Below are 19,496 nucleotides of genomic sequence, written 5' to 3' on the forward strand. Positions count from 1 at the left end.
GTGCCGCTGGGAGCGACGCAGTGGTGGCGCGATGCCGATGCTTGTCTGATCTTCGGTGACTCCGGGAGCTTGCCGAAATCCTCTTCATCCTCGGGCATGGGCAGGGGGAGGGCAGATGGTCCTGGGGGGGTTGCTGCTGGGAGCGCCGGGGGAGGGGAGGGTGGCGCCGGGCCGGAGGGGTGTGTGTGTGTGTGGAACCTGCTGGTGCCAGGTCCCTGAGGGAGACAGTATCTTGGCAGCCGTCGGGGTACACCATGTAGGCATACTGGGGGTTTGCATGGAACAATTGCACCCTCTCTACCAACGGGTCCGCCTTGTGGAATCGGACATGCCTACAGAGCAGGACGGGTCCTGGGGCTGCGAGCCCAGTCGGGAGCAACACGCCAGATGTGGACTTCCTGCGGAAGGCAAAAAGATGTTCATGGGGTGTGTTGTTAGTGGCGGTGTACAGTAGTGACCGAATGGAGTGTAGTGCATCAGGGAGGACCTCCTGCCAGCAGGAGGCCGGGAGGTTCCTGGACCGTAGGGCCAGTTGGACGGCCCTCCAGACCGCCCCATTCTCCCTCTCTACCTGTCCGTTTTCCCGGGGGTTATAGCTTGTCGTCCTGCTGGAGGCGATACCCCTGCTGAGCAGGAACTGATGCAGCTCATCACTCATGAATGAGGTTTCCTGTCACTGTGGATGTAGGTGGGGAAGCCGAATAGAGCGAAGATTGTGTTGAGGGCTTTGATGACGGTGGCAGACGTCATGTCGGGGCATGGGATGGCGAAGAGGAATCTGGAGTACTCATCGACTACACTGAGAAAATATGTGTTACTGTCGGTGGAGGGGAGGGGCCCTTTGAAATCCACGCTGAGGCCCTCAAAGGATCGGGAGGCCTTCACCAGGCGCGCATGGTCCGGCCAGTAGAAGTGCGGCTTGCACTCCGCACAGACCAGGCAGCCCTGGTGATTGTCCGTACTTCCTCGACGGAGTAGGGCAGATTGCGGGCCTTTATGGTACAATCGTGTGACTCCCAGGTGACAAAGGCTGTCGTGCAGGGCCCGGAGTTGGTCTACTTGTGCGCTGGCACATGTACCTCGGGAGAGGCCATCTGGGGGCTCGTTGAGTTTGCCGGGGCGATACAAAATCTCGTAATTGTAGGTGGAGAGCTCGATCCTCCACCTCATGATCTTATCATTCTTGATCTTGCCCCGCTGTGTGTTATTGAACATGAAGGCTACCGACCGTTGGTCAGTGAGGAGAGTGTATCTCCTGCCGGCCAGGTAATGCCTCCAATGCCGCACAGCTTCAACGATAGCTTGGGCCTCTTTTTCGACGGATGAGTGCCGAATTTCTGAGGCATGAATGGTGCGGGAAAAGAATGCCACGTGTCTGCCTGCCTGATTGAGGGTGGCAGCTAGAGCGACGTCTGATGCGTCGCTCTCTACTTGAAAGGGCAGTGTCTCGTCTACTGCGTGCATCCCGGCCTTGGCGATATCGGCTCTGATACGGGCGAAGGCCTATTGTGCCTAGGCCGTCAGGTGAAAATGGGTGGACTGTATGAGTGGGCGAGCCTTGTCTGCATAGTTTGGGACCCACTGGGCGTAGTATGAAAAGAACCCCAGGCAGTGTTTGAGGGCCTTGAGGCAGTGGGGGAGGGGAGCTCCATGAGGGGGCGCATGCGGTCGGGATCGGGTCCCAGAACTCCGCACTTCTCCTTGTTGAAGGTGAGGTTTAGGAGAGTGGCGGTGTGGAGAAATTTGGCAAGGTTGGCATCGTGGTCCTGCTGATCATGGCCGCAGATGGTGACGTTGTCTGTTGATTTTCACGCTGGTCGATGCGGTGGCCAGGTTGTGCGGGCGAGACTGGTCGATGGTCACTAAGGCGAGTCGTGGTCGGTTGTCGCTGGTGTCGGATGATGGGGAGCCCGGGGGGCACAGGTCCTGGAACGCTGGCGGTGCCCATGTGCCACGGGGGAGACAAGACGAGATGGCGGCACCTGAAGATCTTGAGGAGAACAAAATGGTGGCGCCCATGGGCGGCACGTGGCTGGGGTTGAACAAGATGGCGGCGCTCATGGGCCGCACGTGTTGCGCGGAGGGGAAGATGGCGGCACCCACTGGCCGCGCTTGGTCTGAGGGGGAGAAGATGGTGGTGCCCACTGGCCGCACGTGGTCTGAGGGGGAGAAGATGGTGGCGCCCACTGGCCGCGCGTGGTCCGGGGAGGTGAAGATGGCGGCACCCATTGTCTGTAAACGAGGGGGTGGGGGCGATAGCGGCGACTGCATGTGCCTGGCACACTGTGGCAAAGTGCCCCTTCTTACCGCAAGCCTTACAAAGGGCAGCGCGGGCCAGAGAGCATTGGCGGGGGTGTTTCTGCTGGCCGCAAAAGTAACATAGGGGACTCCGGGGTTCGCTGGCAGCCGCGTGGCGCAGGCGTATTGGTTGGGTAAGCCCCCAGCTTGGGCGGCCGTCTGTGGGGTCCACGATGCATAGGAGGGGTGGGCCGCGCGGCTGGGGGGTGTAGGCCTGAATGTTGTGCGAGGTGACTGTCATAGAGAGCGCTAGCTTCTTTGTCTCTGCGAGATCGAGCGTGGCCCCTTCTGACAGTCGCTGGCATATGAGGTCCGCCCAATCCCCGTAACAAAAGCGTCCCACATAAGGAGGTTTGAATGTTCCGTGGTCGTAACGGTCTGACAGTCACAGACCCGGACAAATGGGATTAGGGCCCGCCAGAAGTCTTCTATGGACTCACCAGGGAGTTGAGAGTGAGTGGCGAGTACGTGCCTGGCAAAGAGTGTGTTTGCCTTCTGAGCGTAATTTTCTTTGAGAAGCATCATGGCTTCGCCGTAGTTTGGTGCGTCCTGGATCAGGGGAAAGATGTTGGAGCTCAACCTTGAGTACAATATCTGTATTTTCTGAGCCTCCGAGACAACTCCGCAGAGTTGATGTACGCCTCGAAACAAGCTAGCCAGTGCTGAAAGTCCCTTTTGCCGTCGCTTGATTGCGGATCCAGCTGCAGGCGATCCGGCTTGATACGGAGGTCCATCTTTTGAAAATCTTAGAGCAATAAATTGATGCACGATCAATTGCACAAAGACAAGCGTTGAATACAACTGAGGCTTTATTGCTCTAAGATGGACAGCAGCTGGCGAAATGGCTGCAGCATGGAGGACACTCATTTACACTCCGCCTACTGGGCGGAGCCAGCAGGCAGGGACTACCGACGTACCTGTAGTACAGGTCCTACCATCCATCACCTAATATAGGTGCAACAGTGGTTTACCACAATCTTCAAAGTCTTCAATTTGTCATTATTACTGACTTAAGTTTTGTAATTTCATGCAACCTCTGTGTAAGAAGGGTCTCCTTAGTTAAAACTCATCAGCTTTATCCATGGAAGAATGGGGTCCAGTCTATTGTTGCTGGCAGCCTCAACAATTTGATACTTGATCCAGATATGCACTCAGTATGCCAGGGCACTCTATTGTTACTCTATTGCTAGCTGCAATACAGTACATTGGCATTTGGAAGAATACATGACCTTGTCCCTAATGAATTAGTAGAGTTCTGAAGAAGTCATTTGGGCCTGAAATGTTTACACTGCTTCTCTCTCCATGGATGCCGACAGATCTGCTGGGTTTACCCAGCATTTTCTGCTATTATTATGGTATTATTTTTCTTCTGGCTAAACCTAAACTTCCAATCCTATTCATTTCAGGTTTATCCAGCTTTATACACATGTGGAGAGGTGTACTGGCAGCCTGGGAATGGCAGATTGGTGTCACAGGTGATCTTGCGTTGACAGGAGCTACAATGGTAAATAGCTCACCCAACGGCCGAGAGAAATCATGCTGCACATTAAGAATAAATTTTTCAGGGGCAGCACGGTGGCGCAGTTGTTAGCATTGCTGCCTCACAGCGCTGAGGTCCCAGGTTCGATCCCGGCTCTGGGTCACTGTCCGTGTGGAGTTTGAACATTCTCCCTCTGTTTGCGTGGGTGTAGCCCCCACAACCCAAAGGTGTGAAGGTAAAGTCGCCATAGTCCCAGATGACCATAGACTGCTTTTCCCTTTGAGGGGGGAGAGCTGACTGGTGGTGATTTAACCTGAGGATTACCACACCTCAGACGAGGGGCAAGGTTGAGAAGGCAGGGCCTTATACCATTTGGGTTTCACACTTTTAGAGGGCGAGCATCAATATAAAAGTATCTGCAGTGTTCAGTTGCATTTGCAAATTTCTCTCCTCAAAGAAAAAAAAATGTCAATTTTCTCATCTGGATGAGAATGGAAGAAAGATCCCTCATTTGTGGCAACTGTCCGAAAGAATGTAACAGATTATCCTGGTTGTCCCAATAGAAAAGGATAGTTATCATATTTAGAGCTAAATTGGGGCAAAAACAGCTACAGTCATTAGCTTCACAAAGACTAAGACGTAGAAAAACTTGAAGTTAACAGCCGCATGTCAGCAAATCTCAAAGGCAATTAGATAATAAAGTGTTAGTTTCTAGTGGTCTGCTGCACAAAGCAACTGTGCTATATATACTGGAGGGGCCCGTGGTTTCATTCTTGACCAGTTGTGGCCAGTGAAAAGGACAGTTAGCTGGGGTTCCAGTTAATTTTTCAATACTGTGCAACCACCCAGGAAGCTAAAAGTCCCCACATACACCAAGCATTAGGAGCCTCTTTTCAATTACGTATGTGCACAGCCATGCTGTCACACACATAGAATCATAAATTCCTACTGTGCAGAAGAATGCCATTCGGCCCATCGAGTCTGCACCGACTCTCTGAAGGAGCACTCCACCCAGACCCTGCCCTATCCCCGTTGTATTGTTATGTCACTTTGAGTAACATAAGCTGCTATTTTGTGTAGGCATTGCTGAAGGATACTCCAGACCTTGAGGTAAGTTGAATGTATTTAATGAGCGATTAACAAAGCTCCTAAATGAGTTCTACACTCTACTAATCTGACTCTAGTAACACAGTATACTCTACTAACTACATGAACTTGCTCTAGACCACACGCTATGGTCTGACGGTGCTGCTAACCACACACGTCTTTCTCTCTAGGTTTCTGCCGGTGGAGGGGGGGCAGGGCCTGTGTGCCTTGTCCTTTTTATAGTGGTTGTGTGGTGCCCTCTTGTGGTGATGCAACCTCTGGGTGTTCTGATTACCCATTGGTTATGTCTTGTTCTGATGACCCATTGGTTACATGTCTGCATATCATTACACCCGTAACCCCACCTAAATGTTTTTTTGAGACAATCAGGGACAATGAAGCAGGGCCAATTCACCTAACCTGCACATCCATGGACTGTGGGAGGAACCGGAGCACCCGGAGGAAACCCACGCAGACACGAGGAGAAAGTGCAAACTCCACAGAGATAGACAGTCAACCAAGGCAGTCAACAAAATTTCCCTGGTGCTGTAAGGTAGCAGTGCTAACCATTGTGCCACCATGCCGCCCCAAATTGGGAGCTAGGGAAGGTCTGAATGAAAAAGGGGAGGGTCTTTGATAGGGTGAAGTGCAGGAATGACTAAATGACAAAAAGGGTGATCGTGCAAGATAAAGGTACTTTACAGGCCTTGTCACCCAAGGCTGGAATCAAACCTGTCCCTGGCATTGTGATGCAGTAGTGCTAACCACTTTGCCACCGTGTTGCCCCAAAGAGGTGTTGTTGCTGTACTCAAATTTGAGCATTTTTGTGATATCAACAAGAATACATACATAAATCATACACCCTAAAGTAAATTGGAGAGATCACTGGTCTCAGTCTTGATTACGTTCCAGTCACCCCCCCCCCCCCCCTCTTTATGGGAATATGCATTTGGATGCCAAATGAGAATAGGACTGAGCTTAACCATGAGACCCCATAGTCACAGAATTTACAAAGTACTTATGGTGGCTGCCATCCACAGTTGCTGCTACCCCACCGAGATCCAGCACAATTAAGAGTACTTCTGAAATGCAGCTGATCAGTGTTATGTAGGGAAATTGTGGGAGTCAATTTGCTCAAGGTGAGGTCCCACCTGTAGCAGCTAAATGCACGACTACTGAAAATGTGATGCTGGTTGAGGATAAATATTGCTTAGGATATCCGAAGAACTCTCCTGCTTTTCTTCAAATACTGCCATAGGATATTTTACATCCACTTGAAAGGGCAGCCACAACCTTAGTTTATCATCTCATTCAAAAATCTGTATCTCTGACAGTGTCTTGAGCACTGCATTGAAGTGTCAGCAGACATTAAGTGCTCAAATCTCTAGAGCATGGATTAAAACTATGACCTTCTGACTTAAAGTGGTGACTAATACCACATAGTCAAGGCTGACACCTCAATAGCACTAAATGGTCTTTGCTGAAAATGATATAACTCTTTTAGTATTCACAATAATCTTAATCCAGTCACCAAACTGGTTATGCAAAAAGCTCAGTATTACACAACAATGCGATAGCATTGTATTTGCATGCCTGCTAATGCAAAAAATTCCAAAGTGATTAAACAAAGCTTCAGTCAGAAAATACAGATTTAACTGCAATAAGTAGCTGTTCTACACAAGAACCTTTTCAGCCACAAAATGATTCTTATATTTTTGATTTTTTTAAATCATAGATCTCAAAAAGAGTGTGTTCTGTCAAAATTTAAGGAGCAAGGTATACTGAGCTGAAGCCAAAAGGCCGGCTTTAGGAGCACTTGTTACAAGATCCAACTGAAATGTCAGCTTTCCCGGTCCTTGTGTGGCATGAGAGAATGATACAACAGAGGTGGTGGTCATTTTGTCCAATTTGCTTGTGTCTGCTCTTCGAAGGATATGAAATGAGTATCATTCTTCTACCCTTTCTCCATTGTCCAGCAAATTATTCCCATTCATATTTATATAATTCCACCACTCCTTTGGGTGTGCATTCCAGATTACAGCAACTTGTTGCGTGAAGAAAAACATTCCTCTGGTTCTTTTGCCAATAACCTTAAATCTCTGTCCTGTGGTCACAGTTCTGTCACAGGATCCAACTTCCCCAAATTTACTCTCGCAAGACCTTTATAATTTTGAACACCTCAATTAAATTTACAAAACCTGCTCTAAAGAGCTTCACTAGTCTCTCCATGTGTTTGCAGTTTTACATCCCTGATATTAGTCTTGCAAATCTCCTCTCCACATTCTCAAAGGACTTGGTATCCTTCTAAAAATGTAATGCTTAAAATTGGATACAGTACTGGGATCAAAAATGTGATTTACAAAGGTTTTAAGAGAAATGCCTGGGCGGTATGGTGGCGCAGTAGTTAGCACTGCTGCCTCATGGCGCCAAAGCCCCCGGTTCAATCCTGGCCCTGGCTCACTGACGGTGTGGTGTTTGAACATTCTCCGCGCCGCGTAATTCATGCGCGAGCCTGACTTCCTCGTAAATGTCGATTCTCCGCCCCCGCGCCAAATGCGATTTTGACGTGGGTCTGCGGAGAATCCAGCCCCTTATCTCTTTTCCTGCATACCCAGTAACATTGTTTTCTTTAATTTATATCGTCTCTCCTCGTTCTTCTTATTAAAACCACCACTTCACACCTCTGCGTTTAGCAATAGAGGCTGAAGACAAAAGGTCCGAAATATTTTTGTACCAAGGAATCACTAATTATAGTACTTTTATGATATGTATGAAATGCAATTGCTTTTAGGCCACTTCAACTGAATGGAATTTTTAGGCGTCAAGTGGGTTGAAACTTTAGATTTCCCTTTATCTTCTATTACCTTCAGGATTGCAGATCAATGCATTTGTAATAAATCATCAAAGTGATCACAGCATTGAATGCAGTTAGAGCAGGCAATACAGAATGAAGTCCATATTAGCAACAGAGCATGGATCTCGTTGGATTAAATACAAAGTGAAGGAAAGGACGATGGCAATGCTTCATAAACTATTTTAAAATCTGATCCCATTTTAACTCAGACCGCCTTTTTACACCTTTTATGGGCAGCACGGTAGCACAGTGGTCAGCACAGTTGTTTCACAGCTCCAGGGTTCCAGGTTCAATTCCCGGCTTGGGTCACGGAGTCTGCACGTTCTCCCATTGTCTGTGTGGGTTTCCTCCGGGTGCTCCGGTTTCCTACCACAGTCCAAAGATGTGCAGATTAGGTGGATTGGCCATGCTAAATTTCCCTTAGTGCCCAAACGGTTAGACTGGGTTAAGGGGATAAGTTGGAGGTGTGCGGTGCTCTTTCCAAGGGTCGGCGCAGACTCGATGGGCCGAATGACCTCTTTCTGCACTGTAAATTCTCTGTCTATTCTATATCTATAGGCAATTAGGGATGATCAATGAATACTGATCTTGCCATCCACGTCCACATTTTTCAGCCCTACTTCTCATCCATCCCCTCTCGCCACTCTTGTCTCATTCAGTTGCCTAGCCTTTTCATCATAGCGATATTGAGCTACCCATCATCTAGTGCACCACCTTCTCATGCCCAACTGGAAAATAAATAAGTCCCTTGCTAACCCGATTAGGTGATTCTTGATCGTTAACCCCCCCCCCCGCCACACCAAGTCACCATCTCCAACTTTTCATAACTAATAAACAAAGCAAATGAAAAACAGAAGCAATTCTTTCTAATGCTCCTACAATTATGCTCCTGGCTTTGCTGGCAAGATTCCTGGAGATTCACCATTAATTCCTGGAGACTCTAGGACAATCCCGGAGGGATCACAATCCTGGGGAGTAAAAAGTGGGGAAACCCCACTTTATACTGTTATGAGACTCTGCTTTTATAAAAAAAAATTAAAAATTATACACTTTCTAATTCTTCATTTTCTGGCTGCATTTTAAAAACAATATACTGTAATCCTATTGACAATGGAGGATTCACATGCAGCCACAATATACAATCTGCATTCCACTGCCAAAAACCCTTGGGGAGAGTGAAATGCCCCATCGCCTCTTGACTTTCACACTAACCTGAAACTCTTCAAAACTTTCTGAGATGAGACATCAAAGTGCAATTACCTGTTCCAAAAATACAATGAGTACAGCAGGCAGATTAATCAAATTCCTCTGAAATATACAGCCAGCAGAATTTTAAGAAGTGTTTCCCAAGCCAGAGAGATCAGAATGCTGTACAGAAAGTTTGCAAAGAAGCTGCATTTCTTTCGCTAAACTATTGTGCAAGGATTTGCAAAGTAACCATGCTGGGCAGAGAAATTTATCACAAATCTTTTGGGAAAAAAACATGCAAATCTACACCATACACCTACACTCTGAATAAAATGGTTGAAACGTGGAATCATTACATTCAGACCGGCAAAGGACAGCTAACTGTACATTTCTCTATCCTTTTCACAAACTGTAAAAAAATCTTTACACACATCCTCTTATTCTACAGTCTGTGCTAGTATGTGTGTGGGCCTAGGGAATGTGCGTGATACATTAATGATGGTTGGAATTTACTTTTTTTTTAAATTTGGGAACTCGTGTCAGTAAACTCACCTTGACCTTATTATAAACTCAGAAAATCTGTTTGGCTAATTCTTTACAATCTGAAAATATAAACAGTGGGACCCCTGCAGTATTAGCAAATGCACATCCTCTCTAAATTTACTAAAAAGATCCTGGGTTGAATTCTCCGCTATGCAACACCAAAAATGCGATTTGCGATCTAGTGGAGAATCGCAGGCAATCCAAAAATCGAGGTTTGTGCCCAGCGCCGATTCCAATGCCATGCTCCATCCCTTCCTGGCGGCGATATCAATGTTTGCACCCATGCCGGCGGATCCATACGAAACCGTCATTTGCATGGATTTTAATATTGGCGGCTTGGACACAATGGGTGGGATTGTCTTGCAACCGGCGGTGCGGACCTTACCGGCGCCAAAGAGTGGTGTAAACCACTCCGGTGTCGGCCCACCCGGAAGGTGCGGAATCCTCCTCACTTCCGGGGCTACGCCGGCGCTGGAGTGGCTGGCGCTGTGCCATTTGGCGCTGAAGGGCCTCCGCCAGCTGCCACTAGTTGGCGCATGCACAGGAGCGCCAGTGTGTCCTGGCGCATGCGCAGAACCACTGCCGTGATTCCTTTGCAGGCCGGCGTGGAGGGAAAGAGTGCCCCCATGGCACAGGCCCGCCCGCAGATCGGTGGGCCCCAATCGCGGGCCAGGCCTCCATGGGCCCCCCAACCCCGGGGCCGGAACCCCACGCACTCCACCCCCCCCCCCCCCCCCCCCCCCCAGAGCACTCCGCAGGCTGCCCCCCAAGCCAGGTCCCGCCGGTATGGACCTTGGCCAAAAACGGGGCCAAGCATGGGGCGGTATTCACGCCGCACCCCGGCGATTCGCCGACCCGGCGGGAGTCGGAGAATCCCACCCAATATTCTCCATCCTTCCGCGATGCTCCACCTCTCTGAGGCAGAGATCTCGCGGGTTTACATTAGTGCAAATATAGACAAGCAGGGCCTGTGCACCATGGCTGTGGTGGGGGATTGGGAGGCTGAAAAAAACACTGGAAAATCTAAAATATTGTCGGGCTTGCTGGGGGCAAAAGCAGAGAACAACCTGGTGCCAAGTCTGTGGACTTGGGGTGTCTGCCTCGGGATCGAAGTGGCGTGACTCAGACCGCCATGCTGCAGTCTGTTTTTTAAATGCACTCTTGTGGTGCTCCTTACTGTTCACTCTGCTGAGTGCTGCCCCTGCCCTTTGAATGCTCAGGGAGCCTCTGGTCATCTGGGAACCCACCCAAGCCACACCTCTGGACACCCTCATACCCCAGCTGCTTCATCAAGGGGATGGTCATGGCCAAGCTCAGAGGCCCACTAGGTGGTGGCACTCCTCAGAAGCGCTGCAGAGGAACCAGGGGATCAGCAATGTTCACCTCAACCAGAGGACACCTGCACAGTAGCCATTGAAGCCTCTTGTGGTTCTGTGCCCCTCTCAGGGCCTCAACAGTGCCTGCACTCCTCCCGATCACCAGCTGTCTCCTCCTAGTGAGGCTGCAAACGCTGACTGCCTCTGGCACCACCTCCCAATTGCTGTTCAGGAGGGCAGGCTCGAGTCTGAGACCCACCCTGGGAGCAGGGGTCCTTCTGCTCTGCTCCTCCCATCCTTCAAACTCTGGGCCTGGCGAATTCCATAGATTCACTAAGAGGGCCGTGGAAGACCGCACCTTCCTAGTGGGATGAGTGGCGATAGCCGGGTTTGGACTAGAGTGAAGCGGAGTGGAGACGATTGGGCTTTGGGTCTGGGCAGTAGCTACTGTGACATCAAGGACAGATGCAACAATAAATATGGAACGGTGGAGGTCAAAAATTATTTTCCAGCAGCACGGCGCAGTGGGTTAGCCCTGCAGCCTCACGGCGCCGAGGTCCCAGGTTCGATCCCAGCTCTGGGTCACTGTCCGTGTGGAGTTTGCACATTCTCCCAGTGTTTGTGTGGGTTTCTCCCCCACAACCCAAAGATGTGCAGGGTAGGTGGATTGGCCACGCTAAATTGCCCCTTGATTGGAAAAAATTAATTGGGTACACTAAATTTATTTTTAAAGATTACTTCAAGGGTGGAATTTCATACTTGAAAAGTCAGAAACTACTTGACTTCCAACATAAATTTCTCATCCCTACTGCATTAAATTGCATCTGTCATTTGTATGCCCATTTTGTTACTCAGTCGATGCTACCTGAAGATGGTTATTATTCTTATTTTGTTTACCAGATTTTTTTACACCTGAAAATCACCCTTTAAGTGAGTGTGTTAAAGATTATTTGAATTCTTCATTTTCTGATTCGCAAATTTGAGAATATATTTGGCAGCTCGTTTATCCCAGGTAGGATGTATTGCAAATACATGCTTAATTCCGCAGCTATCTCCAGTCTATATACTTAGGTCTTCCCACACTGAAATTTAATTCCCTGGCACTAAAATTTCAGTGTACCAAATATTCACATTTTCCCCTTTTGTACATGTACATGCTTGCAAAATCTAATACCTTGCATGCGTAAAGAAAGAACTTGCATTTGAGTTTTGGCTGTCACTTAAGGCCATCCTCAAGTGCTTTACAGCCTACTGACCACCACATATGAAGTGGCACCCGGCCATTGTAATTACCTTGGTGCTTCAGAACTAAGGAGGCGCAAATGTGCCAGGGACCCTTCTCCTGGCAGCTACACAATGACTCGAGCTGAAAAGTGAGCGCAAAGTGACACAGAGTGAAGATGTAAATAGATTTTCTTATAATGTCCTCTCCAATTAAATAGCCTCCAGATACTCATTATCTCAATTCACACATGCTAGGTACTTGAGAACAGTTATTGGATTGTGCCCCAGCGCTGTCAAGAGAGAATGGAAGAAAGTAACAAAATCATTGCACTTGTTGGGCGTAATGCATTCTTCATACATGAGACGACAAGGAACATTGTATTTTCTCATCACCAAAGTATTAATAAAATTATTTAATTAGCAGCTTGTACCATAAAATAAGTCTATGATAAAAAGAATAATTATACAAATCAGACATCCCTGTTGGCTGATCTACGTAGACACTCAGGCTTGATCCTCAGCCTGCTCTGAATTGTATCGTCCGGCTACATAGTAGATGTACAACAGAGGTTAAGGAGGAGGAAATTAGCTGGTACTTCCACTCCTGATCGGAATACACTGATTCCAGTTTTTTTGGACCTTGGGGAGTTTCATCCACCGAGGCCACACTTTAGTCAATTTCCTGCAGATCGGGGTGCCATTTTGAACGGCGGCTCCGATCTTTCCCCCTCTCCCTCAGGCCTCCCTGCTTTATCGGCCCCCATCCCATATGCCCCAACCTTCTTGAGGTCCCTGGAACCCCCCCCCCCCCCCCCCCCCCCTCCAATGGACAAACAACCCCCAGGCCCAACCCCTGGCAGTGCCAACATGGCACCCTTAATTGGAAAAAAGAAGAATTGGGTACTCTAAATTTATAAAAAAGGAAACTACATGTTTGGCATTAAAGAAATCATTGGTTCATGTTTGCTCCATTGTTAATGGTTCCTCTAATGATTACATGGGCACCAGTGCCTTGCTGAAGTGATCATTGTTCATGTTTGAGCCCACAGTATGTGACCCTGCAGAATCCAGGATCAATGTCCATAGACTAAGTCAAATTTTGCATTGTGGCAAGAAACCTTGCTGAACTCAATCCTATGCTCACCCAACATGTCCATGTACTTTCCAATGGGAATCACTGGCTGATTTTGTTCCCTCTTTGTCTGTAGCCCAATGGTGCTGAAGTCAACTGTACTAACGGTAAACACTGCACAAGTTAACATTAGCCAAGTAAGCAGCTTGAATCAAACCTCATACCTTTCAGGTCTGCACAGGTCATACAAAATGCTTTTTTTTATTGTCAATAAAATAACTGAAAATAAAACAAAGTAAATTCAAAATTTCAATGTAATTTATTAACATGGAAGTAAACTGATTTAGTTAGATTCTTTAAAAAGTACAGAATATCTCACCCTTTAATCTGAGCAAAGCCGGTTACCAACGTGGTCCCATATAAAGCTTTAAACTCCAGGAATCTACTTCCATCTGTCAAACGACTCAGAACCTGTAACATATTAAATACTTTTAATATGTAATGGTTAATTCTTCAAAGACATGGGGCACTTCTCCGGCCTCGTTGGGCCCAGCGCATATCCTGCTATGTCGCTCGAAGAGTGGGAGAGCCCCTAAACGAGATTTGCACTGGGCGGCGACCAGTGCGCGATGCTTCTGGCCTGTGCAACAGCAGACAGAATCTGGTTCACACCCAGAACCAGATTAGCATATTCAAATCAGCATTTAAATATGCTGGGTCAATTTCAGGCCGGATTCTCCCAGCTCCCGGTATTCTCTTCCCTGCCGGCGCAGCGTGAGGCTGGCAAGAGGGGCTGCACTGAAGCCCCGATGCCGGCTATGTTGGATAAAGGATGGCCTGAACTGTCACTTTGAGTTCGGAGTACCCTTGGCTTGCCAGTGTTTCAGCCACTCCCTCTCAGTGCCGCTGCAAATCAGGCCCTCCCTCCAAACAAATGACAAATGACTTAAGTGTGGGACGATCACGATGCGAATTGCTTCCACTTCGCACTGATTTTCCTGCCCAAAATGGCACCACACATTTTTTGGGAGAATTCTGTCCACAGTATCGCTAAGTTGATAGTACATGGAACTAGGCTTTAACTGATCAAAATTAAAATGGAAAACTAAGCTTTTTTATATACTATGAAACAGCTTAGTTTTCCGCTATTAATTTTGATGCAGGATTGAATTTGGTTGTGATATTCTCCACCTGGATTCACATATGAGAAATTACCTTTCATAGGAGGCAATAGAAGGCACATTGATATAAATACCATGTAAAAATGAAAATTAGGAGCACCTACAAGGTTAGTGAAGGTGTGCTACTGTTTATTTTCAGGGAAGTGAATGTGCAATGTTCCTTCAACACAATAATACAAGAAATAAACTTTATGGCTACAATGTTCTTCAAAAAATAAATTACTGACTCCTGCTGGATAAAGTATGCATTTGTGAATATCAGATACAGATGAGGTCAACCTCAGCAATGATGACTTCCATGGTCAAAAGGTCTGTTCTCCCTCAATTTCCAGGCTCACACATAAAGAATGAGCACTTAGATATTGAGTTTATTCAACTCTGTGAGTCAGATTGTTAGGACAACTCCATATTCAAGAGACCTGGCTTTATCTAGTAGACCTATTGGGGACAATTCTGCCACCCTAATTTTTGCATGATAAACGAGACAGGTACCCAGACACAAATAGGCCTTCGATTGAAATTTCTGTGAGGCTTCCACTTAGAAACCTGCCTCCAGAATCACTGTCCAATTAGGGAAGCCAGGCGGGATAACAAGTCATGATCACGGTTGAGCATGCAGAATTTAATGGCCGGCTGGCAGCCTTTGATAAGCTACTTCTGAAGAAAATGGAAGGGAGATGGGGAGGTCTGTTGCCCCATTAAGTTGTGAAATTCTGGGGCAACACAGTGGCACACTGATTAGCACTGCTTCCTCATGGTACCGAGGTCCCAGGTTCGATCCCGGCTTTGGGTCACTGTCTGTGTGGAGTTTGCACATTCTCCCTGTGTTTGCGTTGGTTTCGCTCCCACAACCCAAAAATGTGCAGGGTAGATGGATTGGCCACGCTAAATTGCCCCTTAATTGGAAAAAATTAATTGGGTACTCTAAACTCATCTCCCTTCCCCCACTGTAGTGCTGAGTGCATGCCAGACCTCAATGGCTTCCAACTATGCAGTTGCATGCCTCCTCTAAACTGCCCTATTCCAGATGCTGAGTATGAGCCATCCAGTGTCAGCAAATATCCACAGCAGCCGCAAACGTTCGTTCAATTGCCTCCATAAACACAATAACAGTCTTCCTGCTGCTCCACTTAGCTTGCTTAACATTAAAAGATAACTAAAGAAGCAGGAATCATGCAGTAAAAAGAGACAGGCCTGTGCCTCAGCAGTCTTTGACTACACCAAGCGACGTAGAAGCAGCCTATCATCCCAGAAGGTCTGGTTGCCAATTAGCTATGGTCAGTGATTTATTCAAACCCACCATTGCTACTCCTCAATTCCTATGTACAATGGGGGATGGATCTCCTGTTACAGGTAAATAGGAAGAGAAACCCCAGTTGCCAGACTTGATACAGGTAGGACACTGACTCATACCTCCTTATTACAGTCACTGGTCTTGCACGTGTGCCTCACTACCTGTCTACCACCACAATGATGAGTCAAGGAATATGATGAAACTAGTTTGACTTCCAGTCACTACAAAAACAGGGTAAATGTAAACAGGTTACTTCTACTTGTTCCCTCAGAATGTTAACTCTTGGCAACCATGATTAACAAGTGTATCCTACATCGTAGCAATGACTGAACATCACAAACATTACTTTGTTGGCTGTAAAGTGCTTTGGGATATATTGAAGTTGCAAAAGGCAGTATACAAATGCAAGTTTATTTTTTCTCTTCCCATTGTCTTGCTCCCCCAACTGTTATCCTGAAAATTAAGCACAATTTACTTTTCTTTCTCCTGTTGTCAAGTAGCAACAAATGAAAGAAGATAGTATTAAGGTCAATCTTAATTCTTTGTAACAGGTTGACTTTTAAAGTGATCCCTCATAGGAAGGCTTTGCAACTCATCCTATTGATACTGTCTTTCATGTTTGTTTCCAGATTTTCTTATATGAAGACAGCAGTTGGAGAAAGTGATAAGCTGGACTCATTTGCAATGAAATCATTATTGGAAGTTCTCTTTTAAAAATAAATTCCAAAAGCCAATTAATTGAACTTCATGTACACTCTTTCCGAAGCTGGTAAAATAATTTTCAATTATGATACAGTAGGGAGATATTAGGAAATTGGGTCCAGAAATAAAATCGAAGATGTAGCAGGCAATTTAGGGGTTAAACAGACTGAGGGAAAAAAACTGTTAGCAAGGAGTCAGAGGGATACGCCCACACCTGGTCAATTTACATTGTCCCAGTCAGACTTAAACTCATTAGTGGTAATATACAGGATGCCCCAGATCTATTGGCCGGGATTCTCCGAGCCTCCGCACCAAAATGGCATGAGACGCTGGGGTGGAGAATGAGGCCTCAGACATGTGATCGGGTCCGACAGCGGGACGCGATTCTCCGGCACGTGTGGTCGATGCAGCGCCGGTCGACCAGCAGAGTTCCCGCTGGCATGGTTCACGTACGGTTCCACCTGGCGGGAGCTCAGCGTCACAGTGGCCATCCTGGTGCGGGGCGATGATATCAGTCTCCGGGGCGGGGGAGAGAGGCCTCCACAACGGCCAGGCCTGCGATCGGAGGTCATCAATCAGCGGGCGTGTTTGATCTGGGGGGGCTTACCTTCTTCCACGCCGATCCGCTCAGTAGCATGCGCTGACCCACGCCGATCAGTGCAGGGCCGCGTACGGCAGCTGGAGCAGCGCGGAGCACTCTGGCGCTGTGCTGACAGCCCCCTGTGGGCTACAGAATCGCTGGGCCAAGAGGCCCATTGACGCCGGCGTGAAACACTCCGGTGTTTATGCCGGCGTCAAACTTAGCCGCGCTTTTAGAGAATCCCGGTCCTTGTCCTTCAGGACGTTCCTGTCTGACCAGCCACTAGCCTATTACAGAGTCTGATGGCCTCTATGTCCATCAATGTGAGGTTAGTTGCATATCAATACCATGGCTCTGATCTTTTGCAAAACAGGAGTGGGCAATCAAGCAGCCAAGATAATGCTGATGGGTTCAAGATGGAAACCACAGAGAGCCTTTGTTTGAGGAACTGGGTAGAACTTAGAGAGAGAGAGAAAATAATCTTGTTTTGAACAGGTAGGAGAGAAGGCTTTGGAAATCGACCGAGGGAGGTCATGAAAGTTGCCACCGAGGCAGGCTTTGAAAAAGTGTTCAGACCAGATGTCCCTAAAAGAAAAAAATTGTTTCATAAATACAAGTATTGCCTTTGTGGGCTTGTGTCAGGAGCAATGAGAGCTGCATGTTCGAGTAAAGTTCTGTTTAATGGGAACTAGTGTGTTAAGGTTAAGAAACTACATGTGATCTGTTATTGTCAGGGGTGAAGTTTAAAAGTTTAAATATTGTTTTCTTTTCTTTTAATAAAGTTTGTTTATAAAATTAACAAGCATTATTTCATATATTATCACTCCTGGAACGAATCGATCTTGCCGAAACTTCTTAAAACTTTAAAATGTAGCGGCTCTGGTCCAGTCGCTGAGCCACTGTTGAGAGCTGACCAGGCGTCCATAACAATTATCTCCTCCCTCCCCTCCCAAAGTTGATTCCTGCTAAGTTACTATTTTGTAGACAATGGTAACCTTTTTGAGTATAAGACAACAAGGGGATGAACTTCCACAGGATTATCCCTCCATTTTCCATGGATTTCTGCAGCTCTCTTGCTGAGGTTACAGCAGGACAAACCCTATGGAAATCCCCCTCATGCCAATAGGCTATTTCCCTACAGAAAGCATTACTATCACGCCTAATTCTGTTCTACAAGCCTGGTAAACACATACTTTTCATCAACGCGTCACTAAATAATATTCAGGAGCAAGACCGTGAAATTATTTTAACACTCCCAAGACCAAGGCTAATTGAAATGTTCCAATTGTTAATCCTGTCTGGTTCAATCAACATCAGTACATACCACAGATTGAACCTAGCATCCTCCGGTGCTTATACCGCAGCAGACATCATGTTGTGTAGTATATCTATGACAAAAGGGGAAGATACTTCCCTCTTACACTGAATTTCAAAGGCTTATGTGGTAAGCAATTTGACGTTACAGTTATTTCAAAACTAACCAGTTTGATGCTTAAGGTATGTGCATAATTCTTTGGGGCAAGACCATTCAGTTCTTCAGCTGTGTAGAGAGGCTCTTCAAAGTCAGTTGTCTTGTGTGGTGGAAGATCAAAATTTAAAGTGGCTATGATATTCCTGACACATTCATATGCTTCTTCTTCTGTAGCTGCAAAATGGTCAATGCATCCGCTAACCCTGAAAAATAGAAATATCATCACTTTTACAATATGCTGTGTAAAAAACAGAATGTCCATGATTGGGGGGGGGGGGGGGGGGGGGGCACACCAAGAGACTACTTTTAAATCCAGGGTACCTGCACTGGAAAATTTCCAATTTGTAAGTTAAACATTTTTTCACCCTAGCATGTGGACCCCTAACCCAGAGGTCGGACATTTTGGGCCCTAGCGTATAGTAAACACTTCAATCAACAATTATAGCTATCAAACCAAATCTTCAAGAATGCCTGCACTCAAATAATTATTCATTTTTGGTGCCAATTAGAATAAATAATTCCAGCCCGTCATGATAAAATACATTTCCAGTACTTACTTTGCATGGAGAGTTGCACCTCCCAATTCTTCAGGGCTAACATCTTCCCCTGTTGCTGCTTTAACAAGTGGGGGTCCAGCAAGGAATATTGTCCCAATGCTGTCCACCATTACTGTTTCTTCTGCCATTGTTGGGATATAGGCCCCTCCAGCTGTGCATGAACCACACACAACTGCTACCTGTAGGATACATTGAGACACTGAAATCAATGCACTCAGTAAACACTTAATGAGAGAGAGAGAGAGAGAGAGAGAGAGAACCAAACGCAGACACGTGGAGAATGTACAAATTCCACATGAACAGTGACTCAGGGAAGGAATTTGAGACCGGGTCCTCAGCAGTGCTAACCACTGTGCCGCATGCCAGTGGTTCCTTCTTTTTTGAAAGTTTTCTTCCATGATGTCCTGAAGAAACAAGGGCTGAAATTCCTTTATGGCGATAGCGACTTGGCAGAGCTACCACAGCAATCTCAGAATGGGAAAAAAAATTGGACAGATTGTAAAATGGGCTACAAATTTGTTATCATCTGCTTTCTGCTGCTGCCTTAGATCAAGTTTGTGCCAACAGCCTCCATTTTAATTCTATCTGATCAGGAAGGAAAGGATCAGACAACAGGTTAAAATCCAGGTAATCTGGATTCTGGCCAGTTC

General features: G+C 46.9%; 1 protein-coding gene across 1 annotated transcript in view; it reads right to left on the reverse strand.

The window, feature by feature from the left end:
* Positions 1-19,496, reverse strand: part of si:ch211-198n5.11 (methylcrotonoyl-coenzyme A carboxylase 2) — a 77,390-nt gene that overhangs the window by 23,043 nt on the left and 34,851 nt on the right. Inside the window, 3 exon segments of the mRNA XM_038794413.1 lie at positions 13,441-13,532; positions 18,300-18,492; positions 18,847-19,025. Of these exon segments, the coding sequence (XP_038650341.1) occupies positions 13,441-13,532; positions 18,300-18,492; positions 18,847-19,025 (464 nt within the window).

This window comes from Scyliorhinus canicula, chromosome 4 (genome assembly GCF_902713615.1).
Source record: "Scyliorhinus canicula chromosome 4, sScyCan1.1, whole genome shotgun sequence".
NCBI classification, from domain to species: Eukaryota; Metazoa; Chordata; class Chondrichthyes; order Carcharhiniformes; family Scyliorhinidae; genus Scyliorhinus; species Scyliorhinus canicula.